General features: G+C 39.6%; 2 protein-coding genes across 2 annotated transcripts; one reads left to right on the top strand and one right to left on the bottom strand.

Annotated features, from left to right (window-relative positions):
* The first annotated feature begins 422 nt into the window (after positions 1-422).
* Positions 423-7,921, top strand: LOC117829297 (toll-like receptor 13). Its single transcript, XM_034706924.1, has 4 exons — positions 423-666; positions 1,904-4,484; positions 6,707-6,824; positions 7,168-7,921. Exons 2-4 carry the CDS (start codon positions 1,952-1,954, stop codon positions 7,406-7,408), a joined length of 2,892 nt encoding a protein of 963 aa, XP_034562815.1. The 5' UTR covers positions 423-666; positions 1,904-1,951; the 3' UTR covers positions 7,409-7,921.
* Positions 7,922-9,566: 1,645 nt separating this feature from the next.
* ccl20b (chemokine (C-C motif) ligand 20b) lies at positions 9,567-11,730 on the bottom strand. Its single transcript, XM_034706925.1, has 4 exons — positions 11,459-11,730; positions 11,095-11,197; positions 10,233-10,307; positions 9,567-10,119 (listed from the first exon to the last, which is right to left on the bottom strand). The coding sequence occupies exons 1-4, from the start codon at positions 11,538-11,540 to the stop codon at positions 10,056-10,058; spliced, it is 324 nt and encodes a 107-aa protein (XP_034562816.1). The 5' UTR covers positions 11,541-11,730; the 3' UTR covers positions 9,567-10,055.
* Between the last annotated feature and the right edge of the window lie 7,932 nt (positions 11,731-19,662).

Genomic DNA, 19,662 nt, shown 5'->3' with positions numbered 1-19,662 from the left:
TGGGTGTTCAAAAAAATGTCACCAGTGTTTGTATTTTAAATGCTGACCAGTTTGATTTCTATGTCAGAACACCTTGAAATCTATAAAGTTTGCACAGTTACTGCAGAATTAATTCACTGTATCACACTGTAACATCTTTTGAGCCCACCTTGAACATTTTTAAGTCTTTAAGTAGAACACTCAAGTTCCCCTCTTCACATGTCTATCTTTGCACTGTATGTTGATCTGTCAACCGTTTTAGTAAAACTAACCACATTGACCATCAGCAGAAAAAAGGAAGCGTGATTGTCAAGGGAGGAAGCAAATATAACAGCAACTCCAAAATTAGTTTGTGATTTATTGTAAAAACTAGGACAACTGACTTGTGGGTCATTCATCCTTTCTAAGAACTGTATCAATGTATGCGGTCAAACTTTCAAATGCCTTTCTTTTCTCCTCAGAAGAACTTTGTTTCATCGATAGCTGAGAGGCTTTGACAGACTGCATCTCTAAGTTAATGAGCTGCTTCTAACAAGAAACCACCCAGCCTATTTTCATTCACTTTCACTTCCTCTCAATTCATGAGAAAGAAGACAAGCGACAGAAGACTATCTTTTAATCTGAGAGGAACATCTGACCGAACGGAGGTAGAAGAATCTCTTGAGAAGACGTCTGGCATTACACACAGTAAGTATCACACACCATTATTTGTCATTGTTGAATTACTCGCTTCTTTCTGGTCTTCACATTTTCTAATGAGGTAAAAGAAGTGTGTGCTTTATCTGTTTGTATTATGACGTAGTAGGGGAGAACGGGGCTGGTTGTCACACTTTTGACTGTTTTGATGATTGCTCATCATCAAAAAATCTTTCAATAGTCATTCCTACATTAAATTGAAGCTTTAATGTGTTGGCTTGAAATGTGTATCCCTCTTATTTTCCAACTCAAGACACTCTGACACATTGTAACAACCAACCCCATCACAGGGATGGTTGTCACACACTATGGGGTTGGTTGTCACACACTATGGGGATGGTTGTCACACACTATGGGGTTGGTTGTCACACACTATGGGGATGGTTGTCACACACTATGGGGTTGGTTGTCATACACTATGGGGTTGATTGTCACAATGGTATTTTAATGGGGAAAATATTTTTTAAAAGGCAAGAAGGCAGAACTAAATTTGAATGTTTAATTGCACTGACAAGTGATAGGCCTACATAACTTAATGCATTTTAACATAAAATGAGCAAGGACCATGAACAGGAAACACATCTTTAGGCCAGCCTATATAACAACATAAAGAACAAAACAAATAGGCCGAACAATAATGGCCTACTCAACTAGGCTACATGCAGTCACTGTCTGAGTTACAGTGATGGCAAATGTAGGGTCTACGCACTCCAACTCATTTCACCATGCATGATTTTGCCAACATAGGGGTTGTTTGTTACATGTGACAACCAACCCCAAAGAGAATGTGACGACCAACCCCAACTGGAATTTTTTGCTAGCATCAAGGCTAACAACCATCTAACAGCTACTTAGCTAGCTAATAAAAATATAAACTATAGCTTTCCCCTCACACTTTGTAAGGGTAACACTTGTTTTGTTATAAACCCATCGTTTAAAAGCCTAGAAGAAAAATACTGAGGAGCTGAATATTTACAATTTGTTCAGCTGTCTTAATCCAGAGAAGACTATGTAGGTGAGCTCTGATCCTAATTCTGGAAATGTCCATACCCCAATTTGAGAGACAGCGCCGTCTGGTGGCGAGATATAACGAGTGTGCCAACCAACCCGTGTGACAACCAACCAAGTTCTCCCCTACACCTTCACACGAGGTTGATCATAACTGTGTCTAATTTTTTAACATGTGTTGCCGTCCTGAACTCTTTTTTTTGTTTCATTGAATTTTCAGGACTACCTTTCACCAGTTGGACACGGAAAATGCAACTTCTAGCTTGAAATGGGTCTTGTAATGAAAAATAGCAGAACAATGCCGTTAAGAAGATTCAAATATCTTCAACTAAGTATTATTTTCCTCTTGTTGGATATCAGAAGTTTCATTCTGCCAGTTGCTGGATTTTCAGTGAGAGGTTGCCACATAAGTGACAATATTGCCATATGTGGGCTAACTGATGGTAAACTCACGGCTGTTCCTCGTGATATTCCCTCAACAGTGAAAGGTGTTGACTTGACTTCAAACAAAATTACAAAAATACAAGCCGATGATTTCAAACATCTATCAGTTTTGACACAGTTGGACCTCAAACACAATTCCATTTCACAGATAGATGCAGGTGCCTTTGCAGATCTGATTTCCCTGCAGAAGTTAAATCTTAACAGTAATAAACTTGTAGCACTTGGTGATGATCTTTTTGGTGGTTTGAGCAACCTGACAGAGCTTAGAATAACTAGTAATAACATGAAAAAGGTGGAGCCTACCACGTTTAAGTCATTGAAGAGCTTAGAGTTTTTGGACATCTCTCACAACAAACTGCACAAGAGTACAACAGTGCACTGTATACTCCAGCAACTGCCAAATCTACAAAACCTGGTGATCCCAAACAACGACTTAACCCATTTTCAATCATGGGAAATAACAAACAGCTCACTACAGCTTTCCTCTCTTGATTTGTCCCAAAATTCAATCGCAGTCTTTCGGATCATTGCAGACATTTTTCCAAATCTCACCCGGTTAAACATCGGCTCTACTTTCAAGCATAAAATGATATGGGATGTACGTAACAAGACTTTTCTTAGTCGAGTGTCTACTCTTGATATTAGTGGGCTCCAACTGGCTTCCAATGATTGGAAAACCTTCTTGGAGAGCTTCAACTCCTCCCTAACGGCTCTGAAGATGACTAAAATGAAATATAACCTGTCAGAGCTCATCGGCATTTCCTGCACCATCCCAACACTGACCAGCCTCCATCTCAGAGAAAATAATCTCTATTATATCGATCAGCGTTTTTTTCAGCTGTGTGGAAATGTGAAAGAGATAGATCTAAAAAGTAATTCCATAAAGTCAGTCCAGGACAAGGCTTTTAGATCTCTGAGACGTTTGAGGATCTTGACTCTGAGTCATAACCGACTTCCATCAGTTCCAATCGCCACAAGGAATATACCAACACTTTCTGAGCTGGATCTCTCCAGTAATAACATCACCACACTTGGATGCAACGATTTCACCAATCTGACAAAGCTCAGAGAACTCAGCCTTTCTCAGAATTTAATCCTAGCTTTAAAAGACTGTGTTTTCAAGGATTTAATAGCACTGCAAGTCTTAAAGCTACAGAACAACCACATCTCCAAACTGAACGGTGCTTTCAAAAAATACTTGCCAAACCTTTTACAGCTGCGTTTGAATGGAAATAAACTCACCGCCATGAATCCTGGGGAGTTTAAGGGCTTAAAGTCCCTCCAGAACTTGTCACTACATGAAAATAAGATTGACGACCTTAAAAAGGGGTGTTTCATTGGACTGACCAATCTCACTGATTTGAATCTACAATCCAATAATATTCAAAAAGATACATTCAAAAGAGGCTGCTTTGATGATGTAAAAAGTTTAAAAGAACTGGATCTGAGGGACAATCACATAAGTTATTATGACAGTTCAGCTTTATCCAACCCACCATTTTCTCAGCTCACTCTTCTGGAAACACTGGCGATCCCCGCACAGCGCCACAGGTTGAAGTCCATTCTGCCTTACAACTTCCTGCAGGGTTTGAAAAATCTAAAATACTTTGACGCAAGGAATATTCAAATTTTACGCCTCCACAAAGATACGTTTAAGTACACGCCTCAACTGCAACAACTTGACGTAAGTTCAAATGATCTTGCAGACCTTTCGCCAGATTTGTTTGCCCCAATTCCAAATCTGAAAAGCCTCTACATATCCAGAACAAGTCTTCAGTCTTTAGATTTCCTCGTGAATGCCAAACTTAAAAAACTGGAGTTCCTGCAGTCAAGAAAGAATGTATTCCCAGTTATTACCGAGGGAGAAATCATGTCCCTACCAGCTCTGGTTTACCTGGATCTCTATGGACATAGTTTCAAATGTGATTGCGATAACATCTGGTTCCGAGAGTGGGTGGTAAAATCCAACCAAACTCAAGTTTTTGATGCCTATAACTTCGAGTGCAACTTTCCTCAAAGCCTTAAAGGCACAAAACTGTTGGACCTTGACATCCGGTCCTGCTTAGTGAACGCTGACTTCATCTGCTTCGTCTCTACCACCTGTTCAACTCTTCTGTTCATGCTGGCGTCCTTCACCTACCATTTCCTGAGGTGGCAGCTGGGGTATGCATACTACCTTTTCCTGGCTTTTCTCTTTGACAAAAAAATGAATAAAAACAAGCAAGCTACAGACCAGTATGACGCCTTTATCTCCTACAACGCTCACGATGAGCCATGGGTCGTCAGAGAGCTGCTACCAAAACTGGAAGACGAGCAGGGCTGGAAGTTGTGTCTGCACCATCGAGACTTTGAGCCAGGTAAGACTAACCACCACTACACCTGGCATGTAACAAATGATTCTATCTGCAGCAGGTCAATTTCACTTTAGTTCACTGAGGTTATCTTTGCCACGCTAATGACACATCTTTTGAAGAGCATTGTCAGTCTTTCGGCTGGTTTGTCTCAGGGATGGGCAATGATCTTCGAATATTTGTTCACTTTGTAAAAATCGAAGAGTTACTTTGAATATTTTCTCATTTTAGAAGTAAAATTTTTCATCTTTTTCCCCGGTGCCTGGTTGTAAGACAGTATATTCCCGTTAGACATTGGCTATAGAGCGTCTTAAAGCTTTTTGCTAACCACATTAGCAAACAGAAGAAGAAAACTATTTTTGCATTTCTGAATTTCACTTGCAGAGTCAGTCCCGTATTTTATTTCACTACTCAAGACACACCTTTATAGTAAAGCTTTTATTTTGTGAATTTATTCTCATTTCTAACGTTTTACCTCTCTGTTTTTATTGTCTGTTTTTATTGTTTTTGTGAAGCACTTTGCTACTTGTATTGAAAAGTATGTTGGTATTAGCATTAACTGAATGTATAATCAATAAGAAATAGTTAGCTTGGTTTCCTAGGTATTCCTTGGCACAATGTTTGACTCCAAATTAAAATTCACAGAAAACAGAGCTGAACAGAGAATACACCTAATGCACAATCTAAATTCTTTTAGAGTCTCAAAGAAAATTTTATCCAGTTTCTATCACTCTTTTATTGAACATCTTTTAACGTTTTCTTTTATCTGCTGGTTTCATGGTCTGTCTTTGAAAGACAAGAATAGTCGGAACAGTATTGTTAAAGTCTGCTCCAAAATTATTGGTGTACAGCAGCAGGATCTGGGTTCCCTTTGGGGGAACCGCATCACTAATAAAGCCAGAGGGATAATTAGCCAACCTGGACACATCCTAGCCAAGGAGTTCTCTTTAATGCCCTCAGGGTGGCGCTATCTCCCTCCTCACAGAAAAACAAACAGAAACTAAAATTATTTTTATTCCTTCTGCCATCAGACTTCTGAATGCTGATAGCAGTTTTTAACAGTTTGTAACAGATTGTCCTTGTGAAATTGTAAAGTGTTTTTTTGTATTTATTCCTCGCTACTGTTCCTTTAAAAAGTTATTTTAGTCTATTTTAATATTCTTTTAACCTTTATGATAAGTCCTATCTTGCACTGTTGTTGTCACTGACAATTTGACTGTTGAGTGACTGTTTGTTTGTGTTGTTTATCGACAAGCTGGTACACTGCAAACCAAATTGCCCTCTGGGATTAATAAAGTTCTCTGAATGCAAATCTGGTTTGTTTAAAATCTTGACCCTCAGGGATAATTTGAGTTCATAATAGAAGTCAAATGAATTAACCCTCCTGTTATGTTACGGGTCAAAATGACCCTTTTTAAAGTCCATTTTAGGCAATGTATGCCTTCCAAACCAGCTAAATGAAGCATAAAAATCTGGGCAGCATGTGACAGAAGAGGTGTCGTGTTAATATATCGACATCACTTCATAAAAAAAAAAATGTCTAAATGTAAAATAAAATTAACAAAAATCTATATCATGTAAAAATATTGTATTTATATTTAGGGCTTTCCAATGCACATTTAAAAAAGTTTTAACATTAGTTTTAATGAAAAACGAGCGAGTTATCCTCATTGAACCGTGATCTGTGAGACCTAAAGAACAGCAATGCACTAAATCTTGATTTAAATGGTTAGTAATGGAGTTTAAAACTAGATTAAAATAAATGTGTATTGGGATTTTTTGGGGTTCTGACACATAATTGAATATGCCCCAGGTCAAATTGACCCAGGAACATTATTGCTGTTCCAGAGAAACGAACATAGCAGGAGGGTTAAAGACCAAATGCATATATCAATACTGAAACAGATCAGTATAATGGTAGGTGACAGACAGCTGCCATGGCATTGTAACCGTTTAGATATTAAGAAAATGGACTCAGTATTTTTGTATTATGCACTTTGAGTCCATTGGAAGAAAAGAAAGTCTTTATTTGGTTGGAGACACGAGTTTGAAAAGAAGACCACAAATCAGTCTGAATAACAGACACTCATTTTGTAGTTCTGTCTTTACTCCAGAAGGTGTCACCAGAGTGCTTCAAGATCTGACCAGAAGAACTCATGAGGAGACAACAGATCATGATGTGTCACCTACTGACACTTTTCTTTTCTTTTATCTGTCCTCTTCTACAGGTAAACCCATCATGGAGAATATCTCGGATGCCATCTACGGAAGCAGAAAGACGATATGTGTGATCAGTCGCAGATATCTGGAGAGTGAGTGGTGCTCCAGAGAAATGACATTAGCCAGGTAACCAATCAGACGACTTTAAGTATCTCTAACTTATTTTTATGTTTGAGTTTTAAAGTATCTTGATAAAACACTTTGTTATATTCACCATAAACACTGCCGTGATGTTAACACAAGACAAGTCAGCATTGTTGTACGTTTATGCTCAGATCACAATGGCACAAAATATTTGGATATAGTGCCTTAAACCAGAGGATATTATGTTCCTTTTCTCTGTGTTACATACAAAAAATAAGGGTAACCTTTCAGAATGAAGGGTAAAGACATAATGGAGTAACTGGCGACAAAGATATGATGAGTGGTTTTCATGTTCCTCATCCATCTGTCTTGTCACTGGTTGCAGCTTCCGCCTGTTCGATGAGCGGAAGGACGTTCTGATCCTGGTGTTTCTGGAGGACATTCCCACTGCTCAGCTGTCCCCTTACTACCGCATGAGGAAGCTGCTGAAGGGGCGGACCTATCTGAGCTGGCAGAAGGCTGAGGGGAACACTGAGCTGTTTTGGCGGAAACTCAGACAGGCTCTAAGGAGCGAAGAGGACCATGTTGAGGACCGGTTTCTCCTCACTGTGGTGGACCAGCCATGACGAAAAAGGAAAGACGATGTATTATAATGTGAAGTTGAAGTGAAGTTTATGTAAAAGATGGTTGCTGTTTAAAGCTAGAGTTAAAACGACAACCCTTTTTACATATGGACTCCTGACATTTTCTAGCTCATGCAGAACATATCAGGACTTGATGTTTTCCACATATATCACTCATATGAAACTCACAGTGGGAGGTTAACAGTGTCAGATCTGCATTCACAACTCAAATACTCTGTTTGATTTAGGTGGGAGGTGAGGATGGGGGGGTTGTGTAGAGCATGCAGGACTAGACGGAGAAGTCTCAAGTTATGATGACTGTTTCTGAGTTAGTATGAACATGTATGAAGGCTTCACCACCATACGAACAACAATGGGAAACATAACAGACAACCGAGGCGAGGAGCTGTGTTCTTATCATAGACTGTATAAGTAATGGACGTAGTATCCGTGACGTCACCCATCTGTTTCTGAAGCGTTGTTTTGAAGCCGATCATAGGTGGGAGCCATATTGGATATGCTGAAGTCAACCTGAGGTAAAGAGGCGTCTTTGAGCCTCCTCGCTAACAGTTACAGTGTTCCCGCCTGTCAATCAAGTCAGCTGTGCCTCTCATAATGGAAGACTCATAATCTTGATATCTTCGAAATTGCCACCTTATGAAAAAAATCATCCCCCGTACAGTGTGTGCCGATTGAGAAATGAGCTACCCAGACTACTCTCGTGTTTTGTACCAGGCTGTAAATATGTTTATTTCTGCTGTAAAGATCGGCTTTTTTTGAATTGGTGTGTATGTGGTTTCCGGTACTTCCGTAGCCAGCCTCAAGCGGACACTCGCTGAACTGCACTTCCGCGTTGGCCTCGATTCTTGCGGCCGGAGGTTGCCGCTTAATATTGCCGTGATCATTTACTCAGTTTCAAGTACAGGCTGGCACGTGCGTTCATCTGTGTCATCTCATTCAGCAACCGTTATATCCAGGTTGCCTAAAGAGGCGCCATGAATCGTGCATTTTGTTTTGAAGATTTTTCAGCAAATGCAAGTAAGAGTAGTGCAACATGTTGGGATTGTAAAAGAACCATTAATGGAGGACAGAGACAAGAATATAATATGTAATGAATATAATATGTTATGAATATATATGTAATGTATGTGTATGAATTGTATGTGCTTTGGCAATAACATGTCTTTGTTCATGCCAATAAAGCAAATTGAATTGAATTGAATTGACAAACCCAAACTTTGATAGGCATCTATCCAGGGTGAACTCTGAAAAGTAAAGGAGATGCTGAAGTTATTTAGACTGATGAGCAAGCTAACTGTGTAAGTCTCCAAAGTGACTCCAATACTGGTCCAAGATGTTTGGATGGTTAAGATTCAGATAAATAGCTAAAGATATTTCTGAATTTCTGCAGGGATCCCACGACAGTAGAATCAGTGACTGTGTCTCCCCTTTAGGTTGGGTGTGGTGCTGCGGTGCACATGTAAGCACAACGCATTGGGCTGTGACTTCATTGATAATCTAAATATGTAGAGTCAGAATTTAATGTTAATAAATAAAACGTGTCTCTAAAAAGCATCCAAAAGGTCCTGCACAGTCAGTGGATTCCACACACAGAGTAGTTTGAAGTCAAATAGATGTCCTCCTTAAAACGACTCTGCTGACTCTAGTACAACACTGCCCCATGGACTGAGAGGTATTCTTTATCTCTGCTAATCTCGCCCTGTGTATGCATGCAGGCTGAAGTGTTTTAAAAAGTGAAAGCAGTCTTGTCACTTAGGATTTGTTTGCTTTTCGTCATAAAGAAAGCACCTGAATTATTTTAAGGAGTACTCCATAACCGGTAAAACCTCCTCAAATTAATCGTTATAATCTTATTTATGGTTTTACATCGTTTAATGTATGTAACATTTCTTCATCTTTTTGGGTACAATTCGCAAAGTCAAATTTGAACTCAACTTTTTCAAATTCAACATCTGAGTCATTTTATGTGAAATACAATCTCTTGCACTCTTGTTGTTGAAATCAGCTCTTCTCTCACTGATCATCACTTTGTAAATATTGTATTGAAATCTTAAAAAAATCACAGGATGTGCTTTCTTATGTGTAAATGAAAATATTCTGTGAGATTTGCATCAGAACAGATAAGATAAATGCTCAAGTATTGATTTGAAGTGTTTATTTAATATCACATATGTAGACATTACAGTGAAGTTGTGAAATTGCCTCGTGGGTCATGGTGGATGAAGTCAAACATAATGACTGACAAATGTTCAATCAAGAATGTGTGTTTTTCAATAAATTATTAAATAATATAAATTAAGGTGGTCCCTTCTTTTTAATAAAATAATTCATGTTCATTTTGTCTGACAACAAAATATAAAATAACTATTACCACATGAGCACCACAGACATTTACATAAATATATAAAAAGGAATATTAGTGGTTGTTTTTTTAAGAACAGTATTACCAGCTTACATTTTTGTATGTACCAAGCATACTACTCTTCCCTGTTTATAAAACAGAACAAATATTAGCAGAAAACTAACAAAAAAAACATAGTCCCTGTTACAGTAGTTTAAAAAGGTTTAAATTGAGTATATTTTCCTTGGGCGTATACGTCTGTGAGTCATATCAGGAGTTGTTGAAGGTTTAGGTCGATGCAGAGGTTATTGGGATCTTGTCCTTTTGAACCTGTTTGCTCTTCCTCTTTTCACTATAAGTAAAAGGAAACAAGACATAATTTAGTAAAATACATAACTTAGAGAAACAGAATAATAAAGTGAATAAAAATGTGCATTATGCTGGTTAGAAATCAGGTATACTCACTCAAAGCACCTCATCAGTTTTTGGGTGTGGCTGGAGGATGGGTCGGCACACAAAAACCGTCCTTTGACATGGAAGCTGTGGAATCAATCAACAGTGAAAAAATGAACAAGACTGCTCCTTGTTACCCAGCAGAACCACTCCCCCGCTAGTTTCATTCCAGTGTATCAGAGTGCTCACCCCACCCCACCCTCACAGAATCTCCAGTGCATATTTGCAAACAGCCCACACCAGCTGCTCTCACAAGCTCCTGAGACTCCTCGTGATCGATTCTAGGTCAAACTTTAACTTGGGGAACGCAAACTGAGAAGTGTGGTGTAGTTTTGAACACACAAGTCAACAAGTTCTTGTTTGTTAAGTCGTACTGAATGCGTGTGACAATCAGGATTTATGTCCTTTCACTTCAGGCGGTATCTTACACAAACACTTGATCTTTGTTGACAGTGTAAAGGTAGAAAGAGAAAGCAGTCTTTAGTTAAATGAGGTCTAATCTTTTAATGAGGGCAGAATCGAACGGTAATGTAGAACTTATTATATTCAGCAACATCATGCCCTTCTGTGCATGAGTTGTAAAAAATGTTTCAAGTGTTAACCAAGATTAGCTTTACTTATAAAGCACTGGCTAACTTGAAATACATTTTTAGAAAGACTACAACAGATTTTAATTTACGTAAAGTTGATTTAAATACAGAAAAGGCAAATAACAGCCAACCTGATTGTGTATTTAAAGGAAACATTCCCTGTAATGTTCATGAAACCTAATATAATTGATCATCATATCACTTTCATTCAATTTGTCTGATTGTTGCTGACACTGAGTAAAAGTGCGATCACTTCTGTGATAATTTGCAGAACTGTGACTCACATAACGGCATTGATGTCGCAGGAGGTGTTGATAGTCTGGATGGTGTAGCCCAGCAGCCTGCTGCATTTCAAGGGTCGGCTTGTGTACCACAGACAGCAGCTTGCTGAAAAGACAGAGAACATATCCACCAATTAAAACAAATAATCACATCATAAAGATTGCTTTGAAGCTGAAACATATTTAATCACAAATCTGAAATTCCACTGGAAGTTAATTTGGCTGAATTGAATGGCTTTCACAGAATCATTCCATGTCAGTGTGAGCTTTGACATGTCACATACTACGTTATTCATTGAGAGCTTTCCCCCTGAGTGCATCTACATTTAACAAGCATGTTAAAGAGTACAGTCGCTGAAAGGCTCACCTGAGTGTGTGCTGTCGATAAAGGTGCTCATGATGAGGAGAGAGCACAAGGTTGTCAGGAGAATCATTCTGCTGCTTGCCATGGTTCGTCAGGTGGCTGCTAGATGCTGCTGTGTGTCGGAGCGTGGCGTTCTTTGTGGCGGATGTGTCCTGAGCGTGTCTGAGGGCATTCAGTGAGAGTGTGGCAGACTGTGCTCCGCTCACTTCTTAAATAGGCCGTCTCTGGGGTTTTCCCTTGTTCGCAGGATTGTGCAATGCCATGTGCGATTGTTAAAAGTTGTGGAAGTGAGCCAGAATTGAGCAAGGCACACCTCCAGGTAAGACACGCAGGTGTGTGAGAAAATGAGATAGGTCATGTTACAGGTCAGGCATTATTTATTATACAACAATATGAAAAATGAACCTGCAGAAATTAGCTGATTCCTCTGCCACTTCATAGCTTTGGAGTTTTAAAAAAAGTCAGCTCATTTTTCAGCACTGGTCTAAAACTTTGATGTCTAGGTTTCACTCTCACTGCTCTGATAGGGTAATTTTTCCCACAGCAGGCTGTCCACAGTAAAATCAGCAGACACGTACAGGTAGCTACTTGCTGGTGAATGTAGTTGACAATAAAAGAACTCAAGAGACAAATATTTCCAATCGGTAGACTGCTGTGGACGTTCCAGACTCCAGCTGCTACTACTACTACTATCATCGCTCTCTCTCTCCTATTCTCCTCTATCCCTCTTTCCAACCCCAACTCGGTCGAGGCAGATGGCTGCCTAACATGAGTCTGGTCCTGCTCGAGGTCTCTGCCTGTTAAAAGGACGTTTTTCCCTTGCCACTGTAACTTGCTAAATACTGTGAGGTGCTCTGCTCATGGTGGATTAAGATGAGATCAGATCGCGTCCTGCCTGTAATAGGGGATTGGATCTTATCCTGTCTTGATGTTGAGTCTTTTTAAATAATCAAACAGAGTACTGTCTAGACCTGCTCTGTTTGGAAAGAGTCTTGGTAACGTTTCTTGTGATTTGGCGCTATAAAATAAAGATTGATTGGTTCTCAGAAAACTAGTGTGCTCTGAATAGCACAGGCACAGCTGATTTTGGACCAACATGTGGACACACTGTAGCGGTCAGTGAAGAGGCTAAAGGCCAGCCTCAACTCCACCTCTTTGCTTCATGCTACGTGGACTCAAAGTTAGGTTGAGTCTGCCATTCCTTTAAGGCAACCAATCATCATTGGGACTCAAGTCATGGGTGATTTGCATGACTAATAGAGCAAAACACCTTGGACACATATTTCACTCAAAGGTCTTTTAATTACAAGTGCTTCAACTTCACCATGTAAAACATTAGTATAAAAAGAAAATGTTTGAATCCTGTGTGTTTGGTATGTTTGGAATTACAAAAAATGACAGATTTGCATGTGACTTGTCTTCACTTGGACGACTTCACAGACTCAAGACCTGACACAGAGTCTCTAAGATTTGTTACTGTAATGCCTTACCAGCACCGTCAACTACTAGTCTACATTAAGTAAGGTGAAGATGTTTGGGGCACGGAATTAGCCTAATGGTTAAGTTGCGCGCCCATGTAGTGGATGGCCTGGGTTTGAATTCAGCCTGCGGCCTCTTTCTCACATGTCAATCCCCCACTCTCCCCCAGTTTCCTACACAATGTCCTCTCCTCTATAAACTAAAGGTGTAAAAGCCCCCCAAAAAAAGTGTTTGGGGCGCTGGTTGCCTAGAGGTCTAAGCGCCCCACATACAGAGGCTAGAGTCCTCGTCGCAGAGGTCGCCGGTTCCACTCCCAGCCACCATTTCCTTCATGTCATCCCCCACTCTCCACTCCCCAAATTTCCTGTCTCTCTTTATCTGTCCTATCAAATACAGGCAAAAAGCCCAAACATTTAACCTTAAAAACATAAGAAATGAAGATTTTTGTATGTGGAGTTGGTGGAGACCAAACCAGAGCTTAAAGCATAGTTCATTTTGGACTATAATCAAGTAGTCAGAGAATACAACTCAAACAAGTCTTAAAGTCTGCTTGATGCGTAGCAGGGATAGCTGATCCCATGCTTCCCATCCTTTTTGTTAATATTTTCCCCAAAAACGAATTAACCTGTGTTGGCACACAGTTAGGAACTTCCAGCAGTACACTCAGCCCACTTTTTTAAAACTTGGTTATTCAGTAACTACCCCCTTTGAGTTAACTGGATTGGAATTTCTTCATTGTGTGTGTGTGTGTGTTTGCTTATCAGGGTCACCAAGGAACACAGAGTAGACACATTGATGTCTGGGGAGCTGGGATTGACATAACCTCATCATGATGATAGCAATGATTCTATGATAAAGAGATTTTATCACATCAACAGCACTCTGGCCTTGAAAATATTGACTTCTCACAGGGGAGTGGTATGAATAGGGATGAGACGAGAGGCATATATAGCATGGCATGTTTGATTATCCGTCTCATCAGTTGCTTTAAGCTGGGGGTTTTCGTAGCTTTGTCCAGTTTCATTCTAGAGAAAGATTTGGATATTCCTGTGAAGTAAAGAGTCACCACTGATTCATGTTTGATCATCATGTGTTGGACTAAGACAACCCTCTTTAAGTTGTCATTCACAGACCATCGTTGCCAGGGGAACAGCTCTAACAACTAATAACACTGGCAGAGTATTGAGCATTAGAAAGAGAGTTAGAACTAATTCAATAAAACGTTATTAATCCTGTGTCTTTACCATGACATAATCTAATAAAACAGCCAACACAGAGAACTAACTTTACTGTCCTACATCCTCATTAAAGCTCCTGTGAGGACCTTTCGGGTTGATGTGGTTTTTGGTACCCCTCGCAAACAAATCTGGCTGACTTATCTCTTTGCTGAGCTCTTCCTCTACATGTGTACAACGACTTCCACTAGATCCATGTCCAATTCGTCTCTGGGCCGCTGCAGTCCGTTTCGTGCTCTCTTGTCTGTCAACATCCTTCTCCGTGTTGCGTTTTTGGAACGCAGCACGGAGCAGGACTGCCAGGCAGCTGGAATCATGCGACCGAGGTTTTCCCGTGATAATCACTGAATCAAGGATTCTCCTCCTCCTCCTCTCCTCATCCATGTTTTCTTTATGATCGAGCAGGACAGGAAGTCAGACACCAAAACAAATGAGGTGCCAGATCGTCAGATTGTTTTTCACTTAACTGCAACAACAAACCGTCATGATGAGCGGAGCCAGGCCTGGAGTCAACAGGTTAGAGGTTTTCAGAGGACCATAAAGACAACATGGATGAGGAGAGGAGGAGAGTCCTTGATTCAGTGATTACCATAGATGACCATAGACTGGATAAAATATGGACGTACTATCCGTGATGTCACTCATCTGTTTCTGAAGAGCTGTTTTGAGACCAATCGTCGGCGGCAGCCATATTGCTTCTGTCGAGCCAGTGTGACGTAAAGAGGCGGAGTTTGAGCCTCCTAGCCAACAGCTGCAGCGTTCCCGCATTCAGCTGTGCAAGACTCTCAATCTCGATATCTTCTAAATTGCCGCATTAGAAAAAAAATCACCCCCCTCACAGTGAGAGCACATCGAGAAATGAGCTATCCAGACTACACTCGTCTTTTGTACCAGGCTGTAAACATTTTTATTTCTGCTGTAAAGATCGTCTATTTCCCCATTCATGTGTATGTGACTTCCGGTACTTCCAGAGCCAGCCTCTAACGGATCCTGGATGAACTGCAGTTTTTAACACTTCCGCATTGGACTCATATTTTTAGACCGGAGGTTGCCGCTTGGTGTTGACGGATGAGAGAGCACAAAACCGGACTGCAGTGGCTCTAACACGGACCGGACACGGATCTGGTGGATGTCCCGGGTCAGAAAAACGACAGATTGTTGAAAAGTAAAGAATAGAAAACTCATGAGTTGACTTCATTGCATTTCTATGAATGTTGTCGTTTTTGCTCTGGAGTCAAAAGTGAGATCTTCTAAACGTAGTGGAATAGCAGTCCAAAGTTTCCCCCAAAAAAATCCCGCTCAAGTAAACACAAAAAGGTACTTCAGTGCAGCACTGTTATTGATTTACTTCATGACATTCCACCACTGATGAAAGCAGTCTAAGTAATCTTTAAAAGAGAAACATTGGGATGGTCTGAGTCATGAAAAGATGAGTGAAGGTGATTATCTGCCGACTAGATGGAGGAGATTTGAGTCTGAGTCTCACTCTCTGTGGACTTCAGCCTCTTTTTTTTCTTTTGATATCTCCCTCCGTCGTCTGAATAACTGCAGCATTGCTCATACTCGGCTGTTTTACGGTCTGTGCTTATTGAGCAGTCTCAGACGTTCAAGGTTTCTGATATGAATGAATATTGTTGGCGATACAGAACCTGAGTTTTAATATCAAATACATAACAGTGCTTTTTGTGATGTTTCCTCTAGGTTTATTCTTTTTTTTTTTTTTAAACATAAATAAAAAATGCAAGACTGACGTTCCTACAGAGAAAACACGACGTTGCAACAAACTTAACAAACATGCACTCATAGTTCATTCATGCCCTGACCCTTATTTAAACATGCATGATGACATAATGTTAAACTTATGTTTATTGTTGGAGCATGAGGTCACTCTTACAGATTGAATCAATGATTAAACCTGCCGTGCGAATAGCTAAAAATAGCACAGAGCTCAAAATAGCACAGGAGCTAAAAATAGTAACAGGTAATCAAGGTGTATCTGCAGGTGTGTACAATGCTGAGGTGTGCTTGTTCTTAAAGCTCCTGTGAGGAGTTTTTAACTGGTTTTGAAACAGGCTGAAATAGATACTGATGCCTCTGTGTTACCTTGTAAGCGAACTAGAACATCAGCAACAAGACTGACTATTTCTGTGGTATCATTTTTGATGTCCCAAATCTTTGCAAGGGGGTAGGTGTCAGACAGCAGACTGACAGCAAACTGAAAGAAGAAGCCTTTTAAACAACAAGTATTCTCAATGAGAATAATAAAAGAAAGCAGGATGAGATTTCTTGTCAGTTATAGTGCCATGGCATCTACAGGACAAGATCAGAAGTGTGGTAGCATGCACCTCATTGCCCATGGGTGCCCAAATTGACACACCCCAAAAGTTCCTCAGGGGAGCTTTAAAGCTAGGGTTGGTAGTCAGGGAAAACTAGCATGAATTTGAATGTAGCATTTCCTCAGGACTCCGTCTTTTGTATTGAAATGAATGTTAAGGTGAAATTTAAGGGGGGAAACTGGTTCTTTTAACTCAGCAAAAACAGTCGATTGATTTGTGCAATAAACCTGTAGTTGTAATTTATATTTCAATATACAAAAAATGGTTCATCATTTTCGAAATATTTATTACACAACCACATTTTGGGGGTAATTTTTACAACTATTCTATCTCCTTTAAAACTTTCTGCGACACAATTTTTTTCTTTCATTTAATTTTAATTAGTTTTTTAGTTGGAATTTTCCTTTGAGGAACTGCCAGCAAATAACTGATTATATTTTATTATAATAATATAATAATTTTTTTTTTTTTAGTTATATTTTTGTGGCATTTTTGCCTTTAATCGATAGGACAGCTGAAGAGAGACAGGAAATGGGGGGAGTAGAGAGTGAGGGAGGACATGCAGTAAATGGTCAAGGTTGGAATCGAACCTGTGACCTTTGCGACGAGGGATATGGCCTCTGTATATGGGGCGCGCTTAGACCGCTAGGCCAACGGCGCCCTGTAAATAATTGTTTAAACAGCATTTATTTATTTATTTATTTATCTATTTATTTATCTGATCTGTTACTTTAAATTATTTTTATTTCTGCTTATTACTCTTATTTATTTCATTAATTTTACTGTATTTACTGTACCCTTACCTACAGGCCATTTATGCATAGTGTGTTCTTGGGCAGGCTCAGAAAATACTTCTGGACCCGTTGCACATCCTTTACTCTGAGTATGAATTTTTACCATCTGGAAGAAGGTACAGAGTCCCCAAGTGTAAATTGAATCATTTTAAAAACTCCTTTGTGCCAATCTCTTTTAGAATTTTGAATATTAAATAGCCTGTTAGGGTTGGGACAGTGTTATGCTGCTCTCTCTTTAAGATTATGCTGTGTGTTGTACAAATGTGTATTATTTACTGTATTTTTTTCTTATTTATTTATGTGTTCTTGTGTCATTGTGGTGATTTTTTTAAAGAGCAGGTAACATGTGCAGCACTGATGTTAAAGTCAAATTTCCCTACGGGGACAATACAGTACATCATATCGTAATGATTTTATTTTTATTTTTAAGTATTTTAATTAAGATAATGTCTTTTATTATTTTACCATCTCTGTTGTTTTCTGCCTCGGTTCTTTTGTGAAGCACTTTGGGCTGCATGCTTGTTTATTCTCTATTTTTAATGTTTCTGTTCACCTGAAAGCTTCACAGATGTCTTTTTCAGTCCTTCTACAGACAATAATTGCGAAAACTTCACACATGCACGATGAGAAAGTTTGACACGAATGTTCTCATCTGAACTCTAGGAGCATGAGGTAACCCTTCAGCTAAAAATAAATGATTAGCATTGTGTGAACGCCTAAAAATGGCAACAGGTGCAAAAAATAGAAACACAATCAAAGTAGGATAGTAGAGGAATGTGAACTTGAATAGGCATGCTGGATTTAAACTGCTGTTTCCTTGTTGGTTTACACACTAATTAAAGTGTGGCAGCTGTAAAACAAGCCCATATTCTAACTATGGAGCTGAGTTACACCCTCATCTAAAAACTTTCTTCTAACTACTTTCTATAACGGCTGTAATCCTATCTTTTATTGTGTGCGTAATATCAGGAGAGGAAGTGAGAACGAGTCAGACATTGTTGGTCATGCCAGTCCTGCAGGTCACATTTCACAATAAACCAATAAACCGTCTAAGTTTCCTTTTAGAAACTCAAATGACCAACACCAGTCGACCAGAGCAATATCCTCATATAAAAACATGTGATTTAAAAGAGGTCAGAGGTAAGACAGAATGGAGCTTTTCTAAATGTAGTCCTTATTTTGTGTGAAGTGATCGAAATTCAGATTTCATCAGCCTAATCTGCAACAACAAAGCAACTTTTTTAAAAACAACAAGTCCAGTAAAAAAAGAAAGGAAAAGAAAGAAAATAGTGTCCAACTGGTTGACTTTTTAGCATCTACTGTAACACCTAAAGAGACTGACTTTTTTGACTTTTCACTCAAATTAAATAAAGCATTTAGTCTAAAAAATGGACGTAGTATGAGTGACGTCATTCATCTGTTCCTGAATCACTGTTTTGAAGCCAATCGTCGGAGGTTGCCATATTGGAAATGATGGACACAAGCTAACGCCTGTCAAGCTAGTGTGAGGTTAAGAGGCGGGCCTTTAGCCTTTTCGCTAACAGCTACGATATGCCCTTATTTGGGAATATAAAAATTAACCCTCGTGGAGTGTGTGCAGTAGAGAAATTAGCTATTCAGACCTAAACCGTTTTTTGAACCAGGTTGTAAACATGTTCATTATTGATGCAAAGATCGTCTTTTTTGAATGGGTGTGTATAGGGCTGGGCGATAAAACCATAACGCTAATTATTGTGATGTTATTTTTCTCAATATAAATATAACATATGTTTATGGTTTAAACCTGTAATTACACCACTCAATCGCTGAAAAGGGAGGGGGTACTAGTGTGTCTTAAACGCTAGTTCCCACCAAGCGGCAACCTCCGGTCTAAAAATATGAGTCCAATGAGGAAGTGCTAAAAACTGCAGTTTATCATCAGCTCTTCTAATGCGGCAACTTTGAAGATATTGAGATTACGAGTCTTCCAATGAGAGGCACAGCTGACTTGATTGACAGGCGGGAACACTGTAGCTATTGGCTAGGAGGCTCAAAGCCCGCCTCTTTACGTCACAATCGCTCGACAGCAGATATATGGTTGCCGCCACCGATTGGCCTCAAAACAGCCCTTCAGAAACGGATGGGTGACATCACGGATACTACATCCATATTTTATACAGTCTATGAGTTCCTACCCAACATTAAACAAAAGAAGAAGTCGGCATGGAACAGCCAATCATGTCGCAGGGTGAGAGGTAGGCAGGGTTAAAGACATTTGGAGTGGAATGTAAACACAGCTGAAATGAGCAACACGGAAGAAAACCTAAAACCTACCAGCTCAAAGCAGAGTGAAAACATGCTCGACAAGAGACGCCACTAAACTT

The sequence above is a fragment of the Notolabrus celidotus genome, chromosome 17 (assembly GCF_009762535.1).
Source record: "Notolabrus celidotus isolate fNotCel1 chromosome 17, fNotCel1.pri, whole genome shotgun sequence".
Classification (NCBI taxonomy): domain Eukaryota; kingdom Metazoa; phylum Chordata; class Actinopteri; order Labriformes; family Labridae; genus Notolabrus; species Notolabrus celidotus.
The sequence above is the reverse complement of the archived record's forward strand: the minus strand, read 5'-3'. Positions and strand labels throughout refer to the sequence as shown.

Coding starts and splice junctions, on each gene's coding strand:
- ccl20b (XM_034706925.1), bottom strand. CDS start 11,540: ATGGCAAGCAGCAGAATGATTCTCCTGACAACCTTGTGCTCTCTCCTC. Junction 11,198..11,458: donor TATCGACAGCACACACTCAG/GTGAGCCTTTCA, acceptor CTGTCTTTTCAG/CAAGCTGCTGTCTGTGGTAC. Junction 10,120..10,232: donor AAACTGATGAGGTGCTTTGA/GTGAGTATACCT, acceptor TTTTACTTATAG/TGAAAAGAGGAAGAGCAAAC.
- LOC117829297 (XM_034706924.1), top strand. CDS start 1,952: ATGGGTCTTGTAATGAAAAATAGCAGAACAATGCCGTTAAGAAGATTC. Junction 4,485..6,706: donor CCATCGAGACTTTGAGCCAG/GTAAGACTAACC, acceptor CCTCTTCTACAG/GTAAACCCATCATGGAGAAT. Junction 6,825..7,167: donor AGAGAAATGACATTAGCCAG/GTAACCAATCAG, acceptor CACTGGTTGCAG/CTTCCGCCTGTTCGATGAGC.